Source organism: Rhamphochromis longiceps, linkage group LG8, assembly GCF_057381845.1.
Source record: "Rhamphochromis longiceps isolate RC_006_pf linkage group LG8, R_longiceps_female_GT1.1, whole genome shotgun sequence".
Classification (NCBI taxonomy): domain Eukaryota; kingdom Metazoa; phylum Chordata; class Actinopteri; order Cichliformes; family Cichlidae; genus Rhamphochromis; species Rhamphochromis longiceps.
This window is the reverse complement of record NC_140564.1, coordinates 24809739-24832125: the sequence shown is the minus strand read 5'-3', so window position 1 is coordinate 24832125 and position 22387 is coordinate 24809739. Positions and strand designations below refer to the sequence as shown.

Below are 22387 nucleotides of genomic sequence, written 5' to 3'. Positions count from 1 at the left end.
GAGCGCGCTCGGCTCGGTATTTTTCGGCAGCAGAGCAAGAACTCCTGAGTGAGGGATTTCAGGAGTTTCAGAGTTTAATCAGAACGCAAGGGAACACTGCAAAGGCTGCAAAAGCAAGGAGAGAGGGCTGGCAGAAAGTTGCTGACAAATTAAACTCGTAAGTAATTTAATAATAATAATAATAATAATAATATATTGGATTTATATAGCGCTTTTCAAGGCACCCAAAGCGCTTTACAATGCCACTATTCATTCACTCTCACATTCACACACTGGTGGAGGCAGCTACGGTTGTAGCCACAGCTGCCCTGGGGCAGACTGACAGAAGCGAGGCTGCCATATTGCGCCATCGGCCCCTCTGGCCAACACCAGTAGGCGGTAGGGTAGATTTATTATATTACACTATATTATCCAATATTACATTACATTATATTATATTGTTATATTATATCCTCTTTCACATTAGAGCCACAACAGGACCCACTAGAACATGGGAACAAGTAAAAGTGAAATATAAGAATATTCTACAGAATGGTAATATTTATCACTTATATTGCTTTTCGTCTCTTGGAAAGAGAGCCTGAAATAATCTGTTTGTTTGTTTATAACAGCAACCAAGAAAAGGGCAGAGCAAAAAAAGACAGGTGGTGGTCCTGCACCCCCTCGTCAACAAGTTGGTTAAGTAAATAATATCCTCACGGGAAAATCGATATCTCTCAATGAGCACACTGTCGCGCTGAGCTAAAGGATCCTGTCTGTCCCGCAATATACGCTGAATTCTGAGGACTCTCCTTATCAATCTTGCACCTTCCGCAATGGGTTGCTCGCGTAAACGGACAGGACATGGCTGCGACAGGCTTCCCAAATCCACCTTGGCTTTTATAGCCGTGGTCTCTCATCTTGATTACACGAAGTAATTTACAATTACTACTCTGAAATATGAATTACATCTGTAATAATCACATACATGTAATAGAATGTTAATAGTACATTTCCCTTTTTTAGGAAATGACCTGTATGTATCTGTGTGACATCAATAAAAGGATCAAGTGCTGCATTATCTTCAGTTACATTGATGTTATTTATTTATCGCTGTTGCTTTCGTATAAATGAAGCGGACATACCTGCGTGGCCGCGATCTAATCCTGTTTACATAAAGTAAACCTGCTCCCGAGCAGGTTTACGCTTACGGCTCTGTTGCTATGACAGCAAGTCCCGGATGAGCTTCGGGGAACCGAACGATCCAGGATCACGCGAAATCGTCAACAATCTAATCCGGCTAACCTACTTAGCGAGGTACGAAGAACGGGCCCCTGGGCACTCGGTATGAAAGCGCAGTGGTATTCCTGTACAGGGAGTTGACCTTGTCTGTTCTGTTTTCTTTCCTTTTTTTGTAGACCAAATTCAAGCAGACATGGACAGGAACTACCAAAATTTATTCCACTTCTTCATCGACACTAAACTAGGTTCTTTTTTCCCTGACAGTTGTCGGGTTAACCTTCCCATCGGGGCAATGCCGGTCACTCCACGGTGGGTATGCTGTTCACCTGGCTCTCGTGCTGGTGTCCGGACGCGTTCAAGGAGCTGCGCTTCAGCAGCTTGTTGATGATGTCAGTGCATGTCTTCTTGTACTGGTGTCGGAGGAGGGAGTACACAAATGGGTCGCAAGCTGCCTTGCTGTAAGCTAAGCACTTGGAGACAATTCCCCAGTGAGGGTTGATAGGCACCGCTGGAAATAACTCCACGATCCTGCAGGGAAGCATAAACAGAGGGTGGTGAGAGAGAGCGTGGTAGAAAGGCAAGTCAACATGCTGGAAAAGACATGCATGCCTTAAGCTTATTGAGCAGAAACTGAAATACATTTGCAACACAGTGTTCTATTTTTCCCCCATAGTAAGCAGGGAGTTACTTACGAAAATGTTCTGCTTCTTTATAAATACAGGAATCCCATTAAACACATATTTGTATAAAGTTATTTTTCTCATCTACCCACAAGAAAAAAAGTAGGTAGCTGTCAAAGGACAGTACAAGATTTCCCCGCCTTTCTGTCGTGAATGTGGATTTACAGTGTGGGGCTATATTAGATTTCATTTCTAATTTGCAGTCAGCAATATTTAAAGCCAGAAAAGACAAAAGAAGAGTAAAACAGATAAGCAGTAATGAGTGTCTGTGAACAAAGTTTGATTGTAACTGACAACCACATTAGACTGAAGACTGAGCAGAAAATGTCAGACAGTGAATTCTTCCAGTCTGGTAAAAAACAAAAAAACACCATCTCATTAGTGTATAATATAATATAAATATTTAATTTAAAGCAGCTCTTAATAAGCTTTACAGTCTTGTGAGGTCTGCATCTCAAAGCAGTTCGTGGCACTCCCAACTTGTTTTTGCTTTTAGACACATTTGTGTGAAGTGTAAGTTATTAAACCATCATAAAGCTGTATAAAACCGCTGATTGTCTACACTTGCACTCTGTATGATTAGGCCATCCAAAATAGAGCTCTGTCAGCGTATTACCACAGGCCTTACATGGGCTACTAGCCATCCCTGTCATTTGTTCACACACACTCCACAGAATGAGTGAATGTTGGTCACAGCGCCACACAAATGCAAAGGTGTTTTCTCACACGAGTTAACACAGAAGAAGCTAGAACTCCACAAAGCAGAGGATCAGGGGAAATCGGAAAATTTAACATGAAATGAATACCCCAAACCGAACCTCTTGGAAACTGGTTGAAGATGCAGCTAGTAGGTTTTCATCCCATTATGTAGAAGTAAAGACGTTAGGGAAATGGTAGGCAGTGGTCCAAAGCAATTTTAAGCAGAGTCCATTTTTCAAAATCTCTGTTTATCGTACACAGATACACAGTTAGCACAAGAGCTTTCAGCACATATTATCTCATAATGTAACATTACATAGGCTACTGTAATTATATTTACAGTTAAATTGTTAGGAGGGCAAAACTGCTTTTCCAGGAGAAAGGAAATTCTCCAGAACTTATGGCTTAGGTGATATGACAAAGTAATTTGAGGTCATACCTACTTTTGCAGCTAAGCTTTGTTATCCACTGAAAACACAATAAATTGGGAGCACTTGTTGTCCACATAGAAGAACAGGTTACTGCCAAAGCCTACTGTATTTAACTCAGATCACGTCTACTTCAATTTTTTTCTACTGTGAGTTTTATTTACAGTAAGTTACTGGCATCCAGCTGCCATGTAGTTGCTGTAGATTTTACAGCAACCCCTTTACAGTGCAGCAGGTCTATGCATAAAGATTCTTTTGTCAAATCTCTTAATCTAAAGCTGAAATTCTGCACTTCAATCACAACAATCTTGATTGTTTGATTTAAATTCTGTTGTGGTGGTGGGTTCTCATTGTCCAAATGCTTGTGGGTCTGACTGTATTAAAGTAAATGTCTCACATGACAGCAACCCGATGACTTATGTGTCTCACTCACTACAGGCCTTATTTGGTATCCTGTCTTTGTTTAGTGATTGATGTGAGTGGATTCTACCTGACAAACTGATATGCACCCCGCGAACTCGAAGAGAAAAAGTGCTAATGCAGCAGCAGCAACAGCAGAGCAGAGGCATATTACTTATCACAAGGTCAGCCAATCTCATCTTCCAGCTCTGGCCAGTGTGAGGAGGAAGCGGGGAGGGGAGAGAGAAAGGAAGCAGGAGGGGAGGGATATGGGTATCTGTGACTGGAGTGCAAGGAGGTATCCAAGGGTTGCATACTCTGCATGGTGGTCCAGCATGGATTCCCTCTGGTCACCCAGTCTCTCTACTACTCACCTCGTGATCACATAGGGAGCGAAGCAGAGCATGAAGGTGCCGATAAAGGTGCTGATCTTCCTTGTCGCTCTCTGTCGTCGCCTCTTCTGCTCCTCCAGACAACGCTGACGGACACTACAAGCACAAACACATAAAGAGGGATGCCCACAAAGTGGGTTAATATGAGACAACAGGGAGTGGGTGTCATGTAGGGGTAAAGCATGGGGAGATCCAGTATAGGGTGAGTTCAGGTAAATCAACTGGGTCAAATTAAAGGCTCAAAGTGGGGATCTCCCTTTTAAGAATTCCAGTTTAATCATTTTCTCTGTGCCTGTATGGTTTTGTGTGATACCTGAGTGCACCACAGCTGTGATGCCATGGTGACACATTGCTTTGGAGATTTTTTTTTTTTTATGAAATAGAGGTCATCTGTGTGAGTAATAACAGGATTTATAATCTGCAGTAGGCTATTCAACCACACACACACACACACACTCAGAGATTGTATAGTAATTCCATGGGAGCTATTCTGCACAGAGACAGAATAAAGCAATCACCCCAGATGACATTTCAGTTATATTAGATTTTGAGCGAGGACTCAATTCACATGTAAGATTCGCTGTTTTAGATAGGAGAATAAAAGAGGCTAAACCCTTCCTTTTAACTAATTTTTAAATACTTTTCAAGCTCTACAAATATAAAGGTACCAGATTGCTATACCATATAACGTTATAGTTGCAGGATTGATAACTTAAAGTAGCTCACCTGGGGTGTATATCCACTAGAAGCACCAAAGTTTGCATTGTAATAACGTCGATCCTCTTACAGTGAAACCTTGCTACTTTAAGTACTTTGAGGTATGTGACACATAATACTATGAAAGATAGAAGAAAGGTGAAAGAGTGGAAAAAGATGGTGAAGACGACAAACTGTGTCCGATTGCTCGCTCTGGGGTTGGACAGGGTGCAGGATGCGTAAAGCCGGTGGTATCCAACCCAGGAGAGACAGGCGGCCACCGTGGAGAAGGACATGGAGTGCGCCCACGTGTACGCGAGCACAAAAGCCGCGTCTTTGTGGCGCATTTTGGAGTGGTACCTCAGGGGGAACACCACCGCGATCCACCTGTCGATGCTCAGAGCTGCCATGCTCAGCATCGAGTTCGTGGACAGGAAAGTCTCCAAGAAGCCCACGATCTGGCAGAAGCCATCTCCCCCCGGTTGAGCTTTACTGACAAGTCCTACCAAAGTGAGCGGCATGTTGGAGACGGTGAGCAACAAGTTGCAGAAGGTGAGGTTGAGGTTGAACAGACCGGGGACTTGCTTGCGGATCTCCGGGTTATACAAAAAGCAAATCAGCACCAGGACGTTGGACAGCAGCGACACTATAATAATCACAACCACCAGCACCGAGAGAATTACCTCCGCAGTGTCCATCCTGTGGACACCCGAAACTCACTTCTCTCCAGTTTTTCTGCGCATATCCAGTCTTTATTTTGCAGCTGCAAAATTACACTAATCACCCGTAACCGTGTCCATGCATCCCCGGATCTCTTCACCGGTGGAGATTCCCTTTTCTTTCAACTACATTGTTTCTTCTTCGGCAAAGATATTCAGGAGGATTCCGACATGATAGAAAACCTATGTTTGTTAGTTTTTTAACTTCCTTCTTTCTCCCCACTCTAATCTACAGAAAACAAGCTCTCTTGCCAAAGCTGCTCTCTTCTGGCACTGCGTCTTGCAGTGGGGTTTTGTGTCCTGTGATGCGCTCCCGAGGCATCACCCCTCCGCACACATTGCACAGTGTGTGGGCTACTTGATCTCTCTCCTCTCTCCTCTTCTGGGTAAAAGTAAGAGGAAAAAAAGAGCATTAGTTACAGCTAAAATGAGAAATTATTAAGCTCATTTAACGGAAAATGGCAGATATGGTCAAAATAAGCGTGCTTGTTTTGTTTGTTTGTTTTTTTCAAAATTAAAAAAATATTATTATTTTGGACTATTGTAAATGTTAAACTCGCAAAACGGCTTTTTTCCATTTTAAACTCTCCTTCAGGACTTTTGTAAAAAGGGAGTTGGAATTATCTTGACAATAAATACAAGATAGACAGCATAATCAAGGTGAAAGAAGAATATAAATACTACACTAAAGAGCATATAAGGTACACAATTAAGAGGCACGAATCTGACTTTTCACCAAATCACCTAAAATCCTTAAACCTGTCAAACTCATTAATAAAACAGAGATTAACATGAGTTCTCGTGCCTGATTCTGATCTCATTCTTCCAAATCACGATTGCCAGCAGTACTGCTTCTTCATCTTTACTAATTAAGTCTGCATCATCACATTGATAAAGAGCAAAATCCTCTATTTCCCTGAAAGCTGGATAACACCCCCACACTCTGCTGCCCCTCTGGACTTCAGTGTGGGGAGAATTTTTCCTCTGAAGCGTGGGATTCAGCGGAGTGTGCTGTGGCACGTGAGCCACTGAAGGCGCTGGAGCAGTGTGTGTGAGGTGGTGGTTGTGGTTTTCAGAAGGGGAGGGGGACGGGAGGGGGTAGTGTGTGGGTGGAAGGAGTTATTGTTACCGTGCACACACACATACGTGATATTTGAGTGTGAGGATGTAATAAATGCAGTCTACCGTGTCCTCTTTCTTTGGCTAAACGTGAACAGAAACAGGAGGAAAAGAGGAGGATTTGTGTTGAAAGTGAGCCTCATTAAAGTCGTATACTATGAGGTAGTGGAGTATAGGGGTGGTGTTTGTTCTTGATGCAAAGAGAAGGTGGCTGCAGGGGTGGACAACCCTGGCAGCTGCTGTGTATGATTAGGCAGAAATGGAGCTCCATCTTGGACCCCATGAGGCTTTGGCTGTGATGGATGCATTATCAGCATGTTGTACATGTGATGGGACAATCAGCTTTTGCAGGAGCGGACACTTGCATACTGTCAAGCAACTGCTTCTGCGGCTTTTATCTCGTCACTTAAAGGGACTTATCAGCACAGAGCCACCAGTTGATCTCAGGCACAAGTGCAGCTTTTTGTATGCATCATTTTAATTATTCTTTTCATAATTAAATGTCAGGTCCAGAGACAATAATGTCTCTAAGGAAAGTGCTCTAAAAATATGGCTTAGAAGGGACAGAGGGACATGGATGAACAATATCCACAGACAAGGGGATACTATTCTTTAAAATGCAGATTTTTTTTATTAGGATTTACTATTTAGAACATTCACATTTCTCCACAGCACTACACCACATTAGACAAATATGCCAAGGAAAACCTTTTAATTTTAATACCACCTTACAGAAGGCTTGTTTTCAGAGAGCACTGTGTCTTTACAGATCCAAATATGGCCTGGTTCAAGGAAACATGGGTTCTGATACCTCCTGGCATCCCGTGAGATTACCCAGAATAAAAACACTGTACACAGCTCCTGTTGTGTCAATTAAATAATGCCTAGTTCCCACAAATCTTATCGACTGTGGTTTATTAAGAATTACACAAACTAACATTATGGAGGTCATTTACTGACTCATCAAACAATGCTAAAGAATGACACATAATTCAATATGTTGTCTCAAGTTTGTGTCTACCCACAACCAACATTATATTTGTGTAATGCAACAAAAAGTACTGATCATTCAAAATGGTCCAGTCCCATGTGCAAAAACACCAAATCTACACATCTTTACACAAACATTGATGGGTCTTGATTTCTGGGCTTAATTGGACTTATTTCCTTTGGGATAAGTTCTCATTTTTGTTGACTAATACCCTAACTTGATTAATAATAAAATTTAGGTTTAGGGCTTCAAGATGTACACATTGACTGGTCACTTCATTGGGTACACCTTCTTCAACTCCTTGTTAATGCAAATATTTAATCAGCCAGTCACATGGCAGCAACTTAATGTATTCAGGCATGTAGATACGGTCAAGATGACCTGCTGTCCAAGTTCAAGTCAAGCATTAGAATGAGGAAGAAAGGTGTTTTAAGACTCTTTCAGTGTGGCATGGTTGTTAGTATTGGTGGAGTATTTGAGAAACTGTTCATCTACTGGGATCTTAATGCAAAACCATCTCACATAAAATGAACACATTGAACCTTGAACCAGATTGGCTAGAGCAACAGAAGAATATAGCATGTGCCAATTCTGTCAGCTAAGAACAGGCTACAACTCACACTCACCAAAACTGAACAACAGATGATTTCAAAATCATGACCCGATGAGGTGTTTTGATTTATGCAGTGACATTTTATTCAGGTAAAGGCTGGTTGTGGTGTAATGGTGTGGGAGATATTTTCTTGGCACCTAACTGTTGAATCAAAGCCACAAACAATTGAAGCAGTTCTGAAGGCAAAAGTAGGCTCAAAACAGTTTTAGCACGGTATCCCTAATAAAGTGCTAACTGAGTGTATAAACGCTCTTTGTCAACATACCCCACTCATTCTTCGGGACATTGATAGGGACCATAAGTTCCAAAATAAAATACGTGCTTTACTAAGTAAAACTTGAAATTAGCAATTAAGGCTTCATCAGGAAACTTTTTACTGAAGGCATGGATCAGGCGTCAATAAGAGGCTTCTATCCAGCTGCATCTAGGAGAATTTACCCCCTGCTGAGTATTGCAAAGAGTGCAGCTCTAAGACATTTCCAAACAGACTTCACTTTTAAGACCTGGAAGGTTTCTGATACAGTCTAAGATCATTTGAACAAAAACAACAATCAAGAATAAACACTATCATGATCTCTACAGATAATTAAACAATCAAATTCATCTATAACATTTCTTTCTACATACCTAAATGCACTAATTTGCTACTAATTTGAGCAAGTGAGCAGGTGTACCTAACAAATTGGCCAGCCAGTGTATTTCTCCCAGTAAGTGAGTCTTTGCTTGGTGGCACAAGACCTGGACCAAACCAACCAACTATATTATTTATTTCTATTACCGACTGGAACAAGAACAAATAGGATTCATCTTCAGGTCATTCATCCTTTTTTCTGTTAAATGAATTTCACGAACATTTTGTCAGGAGATGGAGAGAGTGTATATCCATCACTTTACAGAAAGGCACAAAAAGGAACAATTACACTTAATAGACAGTGATAAGGCACCTAGAGTCAGCTGAAATGTCAGGAGGAGGTTTGGGGACACACACTGCATTATATGAATTATTATTATTATTGAGAATATTGATATGTTCTTAATTTTTTTTAATATTACAGCTTTTGTAATTACTAATCTATCACAGTGCCCCATAGTGTGTAACTTAGGGGTTTTATTACTTAAAATCTCTGTTTTGTAAGGGAATCCTTCGGGTTTACTGTGGCTGAGAAAAAATCTCAAGTCTGCAGATCTTCACTTTGAAGATAATACCTCTTGTCAAAAGATTTAACAAGTGCAGGACGTGACTGTGAGAGACAGTAGGTTGAGAGAGAGCCTGCGGCACTCCTCCTTTATGCTGTGACAGTGTGAATTTGAATTTGCTGCCAGTTCCAATTCCACCCTTGACTTCCCTCTGATTGGCAGGCTGGTATATATTTAAAACCCACAGTTGATATAGGCTGTGCTTTAGCTTCTTGGTTTTCCTGACTCATGTGAATATAGACATGTCACTTATATTTCCAACCTTCCCAAGAAAAATAATGCAGGATTTCTGAGCCGAGAAGAAGTTGTGCTGCAAATATGACAACTGGAAAACTTGTAAAAGTAAGACTTGAGTTATGTAACTCAGAAGAGTACATGCAAGCTGTAGAACAGCAGCCTTATGGCTCATAAAGGTCTCACGGTGAAGACGGTAGGGATGCTCACTCATACAAGAAGCTTTATATAAACATCGTGAAGTGCCACTTTGCAAGTAAGGAGAAAAGGAAGGTGTTTACACAGCTAGCTATAACGCTGAGAGAGGCCAGTTTCCTGTCACTTCTGACTTAGTCATCACCAATGCAACCACTCTGATATCTAATAAAGCTTGTACATATGTTAAAACACAAAGCAGTTACCTGAAGCAGCAGAGAATTACTGAGTGAAGCTGGTAGAGTTTCTGAAACCTATTACTGGCATTACTACCTTGAAGCAGATATTACTGGTTCTCAAAGTGGAGTCCCAAAACCCCCAGAGATGTGCAACACATACTGTAGGCGAGAGCTCCACATAATAATTTGTTGCAAATGACTAAATTCTGGCGTATAAAAAAGTAAAAAGTGCATTTACACAGGTAAAGGACATTTACACCAATAAAAGGTAAATTTGTTTTCATAACTTGGCCCCATTGTACTTCATGATGATGTATGGAGAGTCAGGTGAGTACCAAAGTCAGTGTGAGTCGTTGTCTAGTAACCATAAAGTGAGTACTGATTAGAAATAGAAATATACAAGTATGGCATTGATTATCCAATGTACTGGAAACACTCCTCAGAGACTTTGGTCCATATTGACATAGCATCACACAGTTGCTGCAGATTTGCTGCCCATCCATCCCAAAGGTGCTTTACTGGATTGAAATTGGTGAGTGTGGAAACTATTTAATGAGTCATGTTCAAGAAAATTTCTTGAAATGATCTGAGCTTTAGGACATTCTTTGTGTTATTATCGAGTTTTTCTAAGGAGCCAAACTGTGCTAGGAAAGTTTTCCCACAAGCCTGAACAACTGAGACTCGATGCTTTCATGTTGTTTGTGACAAATCAAACACTCATAAGCCCAGGCAATGTTTTTCCAAACTTCAGTTTCTTGCTCTTAGCTGATAAAAGTTGCACCTGGTGTGGTCTTCTGCTGCTGTAGTCCATCTGCTTCAAAGTTCAACATATTCAGCATTCAAAGATGCTCTTCTGCATAATGAGCTTGAAGAAGTCTGGCCTTTCTCCTCTGACCTTTGACATCAGTAAGACATTTTTGCCTGGAGAACTGCTGCTCAATGTATATTTTCTCTCTTTGAGACCATTCTCTGTATCACAATATGGCCCACAGTACAGTAAAAGTTCTAAATAGGCTCTTGATCTTATTTAAATGTATTGAGGTAGTTTTTCACTTATATACTGGACACCTTACATTTTTTAAAACATGAACCAATCAGCAGCTGCATTTCTACTACATAATTACATAAATTTTGGACAATCTTTCAGTTCTTTTCCTGTCATCGGTTTCCTGAAAATGTTGTACTCCACTGAACTGCATTCAAAGACTTTTAAAAGATATCGAATTCTAATTTTATTATTGATGCACCAACATCCAGAAGTACTTGAAATGAATTCCAACTCGATCAGCTACATTAAATGCGACTGATGCTTGTGGGCACAATAATAGAATAATGTAATCACAGAAAATACTGAGTGCTGCATATGAATTTAAAAAAGCCTCCCTCATAAGAAGCTTTTGTTCATGTCCTCCATCTGTATGCCCTGCTGAGCTGCTCACCATACCGATCCTCCTGTAGTATCTGAGACTTGTCTTTCCACATATGGCAAGGCAGAGAAAACCCAGCACCCATTCTGATCTCACCACCAGAAATGTATAATCAGTGCACAGTTAATACAGACGCTAGTACAAGCTTGTTTTCATTATGGATCCTGGAAGGCGCTGGCTGTGTGTGTTCAAGGCTGGCCAACTCCTACAGACACAAGCACAAAGCATTCCAGCTTGACAGTGTTTTATTATAGGTGCCGACAAATTGCTTTCAGCCTCCTGCTTGATATTTGTACTCTAAAACAATGGAGTGCAATAATTATCTTTAGCGGGACAGTTTTATGCAAACATTTGCTGCCCAGATTTTGTAGGATGGTCAGTTTTATAGCATAATTATCTAAAACTGTTGAACCTTACAGGACGGAGCTGGAATGAGCTGTATTTTTTCCAGTGTTGACAAAGGAGAAAGAAAAAAAAATCCAAGGGAGCTTTAAATCAGCTGGATAGGCTTAAGAATAAATAAGAATAAAAGACACTTTCACTCTTGTAAATTTAGATCATTTATCAAGTCAAATACATCCGTCTTTCATCTCTTGATTTCACAGACGAGTTCACAGCGACACTGTCAGCCGTTCCTCGAAGCCTGTGGTACATCAAAGAGAGAAAGCAAACACAATTTGCGGTGTATTGATCTCGTTATTAGCAATTCTCTGGCAGAACACGAAGTGTCAGGATGTGATGCCAAGATGCAGAGTTTGTTTTTTTTTATCTGGAAGTATCTAGATGAGCACTGATGGGAGAAATATGTTTTGTCTAGTGTTTCTGGAGCATGAGAGCTTTTATTGTGGTGCACTTTAGCGGCCTGTATTTTTTCATAATGCAGTTCACTTGGACTTGATTAGATTCCTCCCCCATGTTGGACTGTGATCTGAACCCTTTCCCCTTGACAGCATTTAAATCAGTTTTTCATTCAGATACATAAAATAGAAAGCAATCCTCTTTTTCCTGTGGACCCAGATAGTCTATTACTACCAACAATTTGATAAGAGTCAGTCACCTTAATGCAGGGCTTAAGAATTACAGAGCATGTCTGACAGGTAATCAGTTCTCCCTATGAGCCATCGAGACAGAGGCTGAACCTTGTGACCCAAATAAAACCTGAATCTAATACCTCTGCTGTATATTTATCTTCCTTTGATATCAAATCATGAAATTTATGCTGTTAATAGCAACAGTTAACGCAGTGTGCCAGATTTGTTATTTTAAGTGCGGGTGTTATCCCACCATCAAACTGTAGGTGAAACCTGCTTCACTGACAGTAAAGGCAGCCATAAAAAGTACAAATAATCTACTCCTGTGATGACAATGATCCAGGAGCCATTTGGTTCTGTTAATTACTGAAGTCGAAAAACAAAATGTTGAAAAACTCTGAGATGTAACAAAAATAACAATGATAACCAAGACAGGAAAAATGAAAGAAAAAGATAAAGAAGATAATTTAGAGATAATTTATTGATACTATTTGTGATAACACAGCAAATAATGATTACGCAGCCTTTCCCTCAACCTTTCTATGCTCCCTGAAAAAGTTGAATTTGACAGATCATGTTAAAACACCAGATGACACTTAAAGGAAAAGTTGAATATTTTTTTGTAAATGTGTTGTAAGAAAGTCTGTCTGTACGAAACTGGACCTTGAAGGCTGTCAGTCCATCTTAGCATAAAGACTGAAGAAACTGAGAAACAGTTGTGTTCAAAGGTAGCAAAATCTGTCCTTGAATTCAGAGATTTCCAGTCACTTTGTTATTTACATCTTTTTAGAATTTGGCTGAATTTTTTACTTCAGAACTGCTCTTATTCAACATGCTGCTGGAAAGTTAAGTTGCGCCTGGTGTGGTCTTCTGCTGCTGGACCTCATCTGCTTCAGTTTTATTTATATAGCCCCAAATCACAACGAAAGTCACCTCAAGACATTTTTTATTGTTCGGTAAAACCCTACAACAGCGAGACAAGCCCCTATGAGCAAACGCTTGGCAACCTTTGGCAGAGCCAGGCTCAAGAAAGGGGCAGTCATCTGTCACAACCAGTTGGAGGTAATGGGGGGAAGACAGGACAGGTCTTTAAGATAAGACTGGGCTTAGTGGGCCTTGTATGCAAGGAGAAGAGTTGAATTCAGGATTTAACATCTGCTTGAAGGTTCAACATGCTGTCCATTGTTCTGCATACCTTGGTGTAACAAGCGGTTATTTGAGTCACCTTTTGTCTACTCCAAGCAGCCTGGCATTTTCTTCTGTGCTTTACCATCAACAAGGCATTTTCCCCAGAGAACTACTCTTCACTGGATATTTTCTCTTTTTTCACTCTCCTCTTAAACCCTAGAGATGGCTGTTCAGGAGACTCCTAATTGGTCAGCAGCTTCTGAAATACTCTGACCAACCCATCTGGCACCAACATCCATGCAATGTTCAACATTTTCTAAATCACTTTTCTTCTTCATTCTTCAGATGGAACATCAAGTTGTCTTGACTATATCTATGTGCAGAATGAGTTGCTGACTTGAGTTTCTGCCATGTGATTGGTTGATTAGATATGTGAGTTAACAAGCAATTAAAAAGGTGCATTTAACAAAGTAGCTGGTGAGTGTATATTAAGTATATACATCCTCATATTTAACATACTAAAACAACAGTTCTATAAGTCAAAAATAATATATTACCTGGATGAGGTTTACTCTGAGGTCACTGTGAAAATACCAGCAAAGTGATGGTATGCAAGAGCATGTCTAGAGTCAATGTCACATATGCACTTATGTGTGAGAGAATAAATCGAAGTGCTCTGGAGTAGCCCCAGATTAAAAGACGAATCAGTTTCTCGTTCCCCTGGATTTGTTGTGGATTCTCTGCTCCCACCTAAATGTAAATAAGGTACTTGCGTGGTCAGTGAAATAAGAGCTGTTGCCATGCCTCCTCGATAGTAATCTGAACTCGGCTGCTTGCAGTCCTTCTTGTGCTTTATACCAATCCCACCTTCTCATCCCTGCTTTGTGTTGAAAAGTCAATTTTCTCATTCACTGATCTAATTCATTGCAAGGATTAATTTGCCTTTCTAATTTGATTTCACAGTAATTTAATAAGTCCCCCCAAAATTTCATCAGTGGTCCATTCACCGTTGAGAGAAGCCCTAATTAGAAACGCTAATGCATAATTATTCTTTTATTTCCAGCTTAAGCTAGCCAGCACATGAATACATGAGAACAAGGGGATGACAGCAGATATCAGCTAAAAAAAACAATCTCATATAAGCATGTTTACATGAATGTGTGTCTATACCCACCACCCTCCGTTTGCATTGAGGCACCTTATCAAGCTTGACGAGACTTCAATTAACTTCTGGTGTCTCCTTTAAAGCATGCAGCTCATACAGTGATATAACCATTAATGTCTCATTAACTTACCAGCCTTTCTTTAACACATATGCTGCTGTGCAGATGGAAACCTGATCAGATTTCTGAAGGACAAGCTTAATTAAGTTTATGAAGGAATGTGATGTAGCCTGGTAGCTTGGATTTAGCACCGGACCATTTAATTATCATTTAATTAAAATGCTACAGAGAAACCTTCTTCATAGCTCAGTGATCACTGCTGTTAAACTACAAAGCAAAAGGTGTGCCTGTCCTGTTTGTTCAGGTGGTTTGCTTCTGAAAGAGATTGCCTTGGAAGTTAATTGCCAGGATCTCGCTCGTTAGCTCATGTATTCCTGCCATCTAGTGAAACTCTGCAGTATTACAAGCAGTCTCCAAGGGTTTTTTGAACTGTTGGAATGAATGAGACTGCAGCAAAATTTAATCAGTGGGTCCTCCTTGTGGCAAAGCAAGGTCAGTGCTGTTTTTACCCACTTTGTCATATTCCTTCTGCTAAAGTACCTGACTCCTTGAACATAATCTCTAAATTGCTTGCCCAGCTTGTCATGGTTACATGAATTATTTGACATCTCTGAAGCTAAACAGGATGCGTCCCATAAAAATGGCTTCCAGCCAAAGCATATTTTTTGAGGCAGTCCAAAATGCCAAGATGCTTGTGCTAAAACTGGATTTCAGGCATAGCAATATTCTTGATTTTATTCACAAAGTAATGTTAAGCAAATGTAAATTGCGGCTATGGTGATGTCAGAGGTCAGAGTAAAGGACCCAAGACTAACTCCATTTAATCTCAGCACTGGTTTGTCCTGCTTCTGCAGCTGCTGTAACGCCACTTCAGTCCTTGTTGAGATTAATAGCAGGCGCACACAGGAGCCATTAATGCTGAGGAGCCATTGTCCCACCTCTTCCCCAGTGCTACCCAGGGAGCCACAACCTCCATAATGGCTCCATTCTCTATATTAATGATGCTCCCTGGTCACATGAAAAAAGAAAAAAAGAAGAAAAAGATTTTTAGCTGTAAGCCTCGGTGAAACAAAAAGGAAAATGTGAAAAGGGGGAAGCAGGGAGACCTTCTGTCACCAAAAGAAGGAGGTGTTTTACTACAGGGGACTCAAGATGGCTCGTTATTAAAATTTAATGTGTATCGCGAGACTTTCAAACATAAACAATGTGGATATTTCCACAGACTCAAGTTCTTGAAAAAATGATATTCAGGGTAATATTTTAATCTTATTTATACATTTGATCTATTTCTATTGTTTTAGGGAATTTTAAGTTTCCTTCTTTTGTTGAAGGAAAGAATCTGCCATGCTGAATCTGTGTGCTTTTACTACCAACTGGTAATTTAATTAAGGTTTATTATATTCATATTTTGTAGAGTACAAATCCCTGGGTGGTGTTGTTGGTCTTCTTTCTCTAGTTAGTGTTCCCCGCCACTGATGAAGTTCAATTTTTACAAGCCAAATTCAACTCGGATATGGGCAAAAATATCCCTTTTGCCACAGTTTATGGGCAAAAGTATTTGTCATATACATTATTAGGCTTTGACTTGTTAAAATGGCATTTATCATCCCATTTATCTTATTATTATTTTAATTACAAGTATAGAAATTATACAGCAGGAAGAAGTGTTTCACTGAAAAAACTCAGGCTAGACTGACAGGCTGCTGCTTCAGGCCCCGCCTTAGCTCAGGATGCTGATCATCCAGTTCTGTAACAGTATCCAACTGGAGACAGACTGGTAGAATCTATCTCCACTTGGACCTCCGTGGTCTACTGTCATCAACCAGCAGAGGACTTCCTAAACTTTGTAGCAGTAGACATAAGATCCCAGCACACCAGTAACTATACCATAAGTCAGGTTTCACAAAGCAAAGTCAATATGAGAGTAGTGGTTGGAGTTTGTGGTATTTAGACTGTGATGTTACGAAGCAGTTTATATACTCTATATATAACCAGCTAGACAAACAGTGTCTTATACAACAGCCAACAAGTGTACACACGTCTGTATACGTTGGGCAATTTTAGTGCCTACTGAGTCCTGCAGAGGGCGAAGGAGACAGCCAGTCCACTGAACATCCCATCCACCTGAAACCCAAGAAGGACCTCTTAAAGAGAGTCACTTGCAATCAGAAAGCCCCCATTTAATTACAACACACAGGAAATTACTGAGTGAATGGGTCAGGCGCTGATAAGAGGCTGAGCTCTGGGGATGATAGCTCCTGAAACCCGAGGAGCCCCAATCTCAAAGCCAAATTATCACAAAGGCCAAGTCTGGAAGCCTGACAATCTGATTGTACTGTCATCCAGATTCATAATTAATACATTTATCAAATTAATCGCTGAAAAGAGCCCCGGCCTTGTGAACAGTAAGCAGATTCATTGGCCACTGGCTCAGCTTACCACTAATAACAGTGTTGTCAGTGGAAATAGGCCCAGAGTGGGCCGATGACCCGGACTTCATGACAGACAAATTGCGCATCAGTGTAGAGATGATATGGGGAATTTAGGGAGTAAAAGAAAGAAAAAAATGTCATTGTTTGGTGACAACCACAATTGTACCCTTGTTTCAGATTGTGAATGCCATGTTGGAGGAACATGAAAGGGATATTTACTGTTTGGATAGAGCTGAAAATATCTGCTGTTGTACCTGGTCTAACAAATCACTCATTAAAGGGACTTTCAATGTTACTACCACAGGCTGTAGTAGTGAAAAAGAATGATCTTTATTTTTAGAAATACAACTACCATAGAATTCGTACATGTTTAACAAGTGATTCGTGTGTTAAATAAGTAATTAAATAAGTGCACAAAATCACTTCAGAAAATGAAAAAGGTAAAACAGATTTATTATTTTTAAAAACAACTTTTTTTTAGGCTTTACAACAAAAGAAACTATAAGTAAAAAACTAGTATTTTGTACTTATAAAACTAACTAAAACAAAATAAAATGTACAGAAATTGCCTTAATTTTTGGTTTTTGCCAACATGATTGTCAATATTTTAAACATTAGAATTTATAATGGCATTCAGATATGCATGTTGTATAAATTGCTATGTTTCTTCTAGTCTAATTTAAAAAAATTCCCTGACACATTCCAAAGTATTGTAAGAATTCATAATAATAATAATAATAATAATAATAATAATAATAATAATAATAATAATAATAATAATCCTAAAAGATAATAACAAATTGATTACATTTACTTTTCCCCCCTTATATAGTAATTTTCTACTCTGTGTACATAACACAGTTTATACAACTTGCCTCATTCATACAATCACTTAAAAAAAATACAAAAAAACCCCACAAGTGCTTTCTGTCTAACATTCTTGCCCATCTTCCCCAAGAATATTTGGCACACAGACTGCAGCGGACAGGTATCGAACCACCAACCTTCTGATTAGGAGGTTCCCTGGTCCTTCTGCAGATCCAGAGTGGGGTTGCTGTGGCTCTGTGGGTAATATTAAAAAATATTAAATTATAACTCCTGTAAACAGGCAATAAACACATACAACAGTGTTTCTTCAGAACAAAAACTAATGTTGTATCAGACATTAATAGAGTCTGATGCAATAATGAGTAAAAAGCATTTTTCAAACAAAGAACAAATTTATGTCTTCCCTGTGGTCGTTGTTTTGGTAAAAAAAAATTTGCTTTAGCTTTCCTTTTTTTTTTTTACTCACCTTGTTAGTTAACAGATGAAAGCATCCAACTACCTTCCTAAATGGTAGTGACAGCCTGACAGAAAACTAAATGTATTCCCCCCTTAGCAGAGTTCCAGTGATAATTCAAAGTGATTATTTGCATTGGCAAATGTGGACAGAAAAATAGTTCCTAATTTTTCTGAGTCACAGGGTCAAGTATGAAACCAAACACGCGTCATTTAGTTTATGTATACGTTAGAGAGGGCAAACATTTCTGCTGCTGACATCCTTATAGAAAAATAGCTTTACTGTGTTAACATTTTGGACGTTAGTGGTTCCCTGACTACAAATAGGATTAGTCACAACCCCAAAAACTGATCACAGACATCTTGTGTTGTCACCTTTAATAGAGTAGACCTTTTCTCTGCCGTGTCATCCCTGGTGCTATAGGGACTAATCACACATTGGTAACACATGGTAATTTAAAGCACTAATGAGAATACTGAAAAGCTGCTGGGTGAGCTCCTGGATTTCCATCTGGGCCCCTGAAAAGACCATAATCACTGGTCAACAACCCAGGTCATTTGAAACTGACGATATTGCTGTAATTACATGATAAATGTCTTTGTTAACGATACCTAAAAACACACAGATTTAGTATTTTTGTTGTTTTCTTCAGACTGTATACTATGGATACTGTGGATTTCTTAAATAGGGATTGCCTCCTAATTTACTTAGTCTTTTTTAGTTTTTATGAAATGTTTTCTTATAGAACATAATGAATCTGACAATAAGGGCATTGAGGAAAAATTTGTTTGAAATAGAATAATAATGCATTTGTACATTTTCTTATATTGCTGTTTCTCCAGAGAAATCGAGAAAACAACTGGAAAGTACTTCATCAGCAGGTGAGTTGCGCTCAACAACAAACGCATTCAGAAGTTTCAGTGTTTCAGTGCCGTGTTTCACAGGTTGAAACGTGACGTTGAGGACGAGGCAGTTTATTTCAGCTCATACTGATTTCGCCCTCTTTTCAAAACGAAAAGGAACAAGCGTTTCTTTTATGAAAAGACTGAAAGCTCAATTTGTCCTCTCTTGTTTACTCTGCGATAATGTTGTTTTGACATGTAGTCCTCAGCAGTGCTTATATAGTTGGTATTTATGCTGTCTATCAGGAGCTGGTTGAGGTCCTTTTCTGCACTGAGAGCCTGTCTGGTTCAGCTCTGGAGCCTGAATGGACCCACTCTTCACTGCCAACAACTGCAGCAGGCAGGTAGCAAAGGCTTTTCAGCAGGGCCAGCATGCATCACTCAACTTAGGTAGAGGGCTCTCTTCGTAATTGCCAACTATTACAATACGTGGCATGAGGGGTTCAACACTATTTTCAAACCTGATGAAATGGCATCAAGGCATCCTCTCACATCCAGTGATAATTGAACAATTAAACTTTAGCAGACAAATTACCTCTTCATAAAGCACAACTAATTATAACAGCAGGCCAGTCACAAAGAAGCTTATCCAGGGTCAGTCCCGGGGCTGATGTTCAGATTTTCATTATTAGATCAGGCTTAACTGTATTTATTGTATCAAATACATTTTTATTTGTCCATTTTGAGTTTCCTTTTTATGCAGTGCACCCCCAAAACAACTTTTTTTCAAGCATCCAGTCTGTTTCAGGGACCTAGGATATTTTCAGACCATTTATTTGAGACATCCAGCTGCAACCCCCCCTATTAAACATCTTGATTAGACAGGATTTAAATCACCCTATTTGATTGGGGCAGTTAAGCTCTTTATACTCTTCACTGTAAAATGCTAATTCTCTGTGAAACGAATGGACATGAATCCTCAGAGAGCATATGGAGAATCTCTCATATAAATAATTCACAGGAAATGAGTAAAAATTAGTGAGCAGAGCATCAGTGATGTTGCGCAGTCATTACTTCTGCAAATGAGGTATTTAATATGAAGGATTTAAAATGGAAATGTCATCAGTGTGAAAAATGACCTCCTTTTGCAGAGCAAGACACCTCATGTACACTGCAGCACAATACTAGCAATGTAAATGCATGAAATCCATACTACTAGCATTTTTTAGATTATGGTGTTTCCTTCTACTACTGCCACCAAGCCCTTTACACAATAGTAGCTAAGCCCCCAAGTGTGAACTCTGAGCCTAATTACCCTCACAAGGGGACCCGAAACTCCTCACGTGCACGCTGTGGAGCTCTTCAGGTGCATTAGGTGAAAATTATATTGACACTAACAATGGTGGCTTCAGGATCCACTTCAAGGATGCAATAGACTTGAAGAGCACCCATATTTTAGTCCAGGACAAAAGGCAGAAGATAACAGTGCAGGTTCTGCAGCAGCAGTATCTGTAAACAGTTTCAAATTTATCTGCAAAATACTTCTTTTTGAAAATTTGATGAGCCTAAAAGAGCATCGAATGAATCAGTGTAAAGTTTGTGCCAGACAAACACACACTCATGTCAATATTTGACACCATAAACTCCTCCCTTGGCCAGTCACCGATGAGACTCAGAGATTATGAATTTGATATTAATGCCGACCGAAAAGGCCAAACTGGGAGCACGGAGCCACGTTTAGATATTTAGTTAATATCTAAACGTGGCTCCTCTCGCACACACAAGTCATTTGCAAGTTCCAATACAAGATGATTATATGTGTTGATACATCAAGGCAAGAGATGAAATTGATTGCAAATGTATCATAAGGTGGTGATTGTAGACAATATTAAACTTCACAAAGGAGCTTTTGTTCTCAAATTCCTGCGGCGGTTCAGCCAGTATCGCCTCTGCTTTAATTTAATATCTATTTATTTTACTCCATTGTACGGGTTTTATTGAGGTTGCGCCTGCTTTATCGCCCCGATCTAAACCAGAAGTGAAGGTCAGGAGAGGCAGAGTGCCTCTGTTTATTGGCTTCCATTGAGCCCATATGAGCTGATTTGGCTATCTGCTCTTTCATAGTATTTTGTGCTATCCGGATATTGTTTATCACCGCATTGAGATATTCACTGTGTATTTACTGCTGAATTAAATATTCTTCATCACTTTTGTAATATCCTCTCTGTAGGCTCATGCAGGATGTGAGAATCCTGTTGGATGTGCCAGCAAATCCTCGCTGACGATCTATGAATTCAGGAAGAAAAAACAGCGTGGAACATATATTTGTCATCTGTGTATGCTTTGAAAATGTTAAGTCACACTATTTTAGGCAGCTTCACTATGTTATTTTGAAGTCTGGACTTGGTAGCGTGAATATTAACCCATTAACCCAAAAGCACATTCATATTCATCAGCATGTCCAAGATGTTCCAGTGACCTCAGATACAGTGTAATGTAAAAAAAAAAAAGCCCACTACTACCTGGACAAATCAAGGTTATTCGTGTATGCAAAAGTTTTGACGCACATTTCATGTTTTGCCTCCAAGGGGCCAGACTTTCTTGTATTTTTTAACATGGTTTTGAGCAATAGTTCTGCAGGGGGGTTGCTGCTTTTTCACACATTTTCAGTCTTTAGTCATTCCCTTCAGTTGCTCCATTTACTGTTCACTGAAGCCTCATCAGAAATGGTCTTAGTGGAAGGATGGCTGTCAAGAAGCCATTCTTAAAGAAGGGAAGTGGATGAGATGTGCCAAATTATACAAAAACTGGACTGAAAATCAGTGGCAGCGGGTGTTATGAAGCGATGAATCTAAATTTAAAATTCATGTCGGTGTAAGCCATTTGTAAAGGTGGCTGTAGGTGGAGGTTCTTTCATGGTTTGGACCTGCATTTCATCATTTGATGGAATTATGAATGCAGAAAAGTAAAAGTATGATTAGATTTTGATCCATCATGCAATGCCATCTACAAAATGCCTGACAGCAGTTTCAGTCATGGATTGGCCTCATCAGAACCCGGACCTCAACAGATACCAGAACAAAGGCAGACAAGAGCCAAAGAAGACCAATGAATGTCCAATTGGTACCAGTTATCGAGCTGTTTTTCATACCATGGGAATGGAGTGATATTTTTCCTCCCAACACTATTTATTTCTATTATCTATTCCTTTTGAAATTTTATGAAAGAAAACAGAATGATCGTGATGTAAAATTTAAAGC

General features: G+C 39.7%; 1 protein-coding gene across 1 annotated transcript; it reads right to left on the bottom strand.

Annotated features, from left to right (window-relative positions):
- Positions 1-1515: 1515 nt before the first annotated feature.
- LOC146663768 (G protein-coupled receptor 26-like) lies at positions 1516-5454 on the bottom strand. Its single transcript, XM_085416675.1, has 3 exons — positions 4546-5454; positions 3802-3915; positions 1516-1749 (listed from the first exon to the last, which is right to left on the bottom strand). Exons 1-3 carry the CDS (start codon positions 5211-5213, stop codon positions 1521-1523), a joined length of 1011 nt encoding a protein of 336 aa, XP_085272801.1. The 5' UTR covers positions 5214-5454; the 3' UTR covers positions 1516-1520.
- Positions 5455-22387: the final 16933 nt, after the last annotated feature.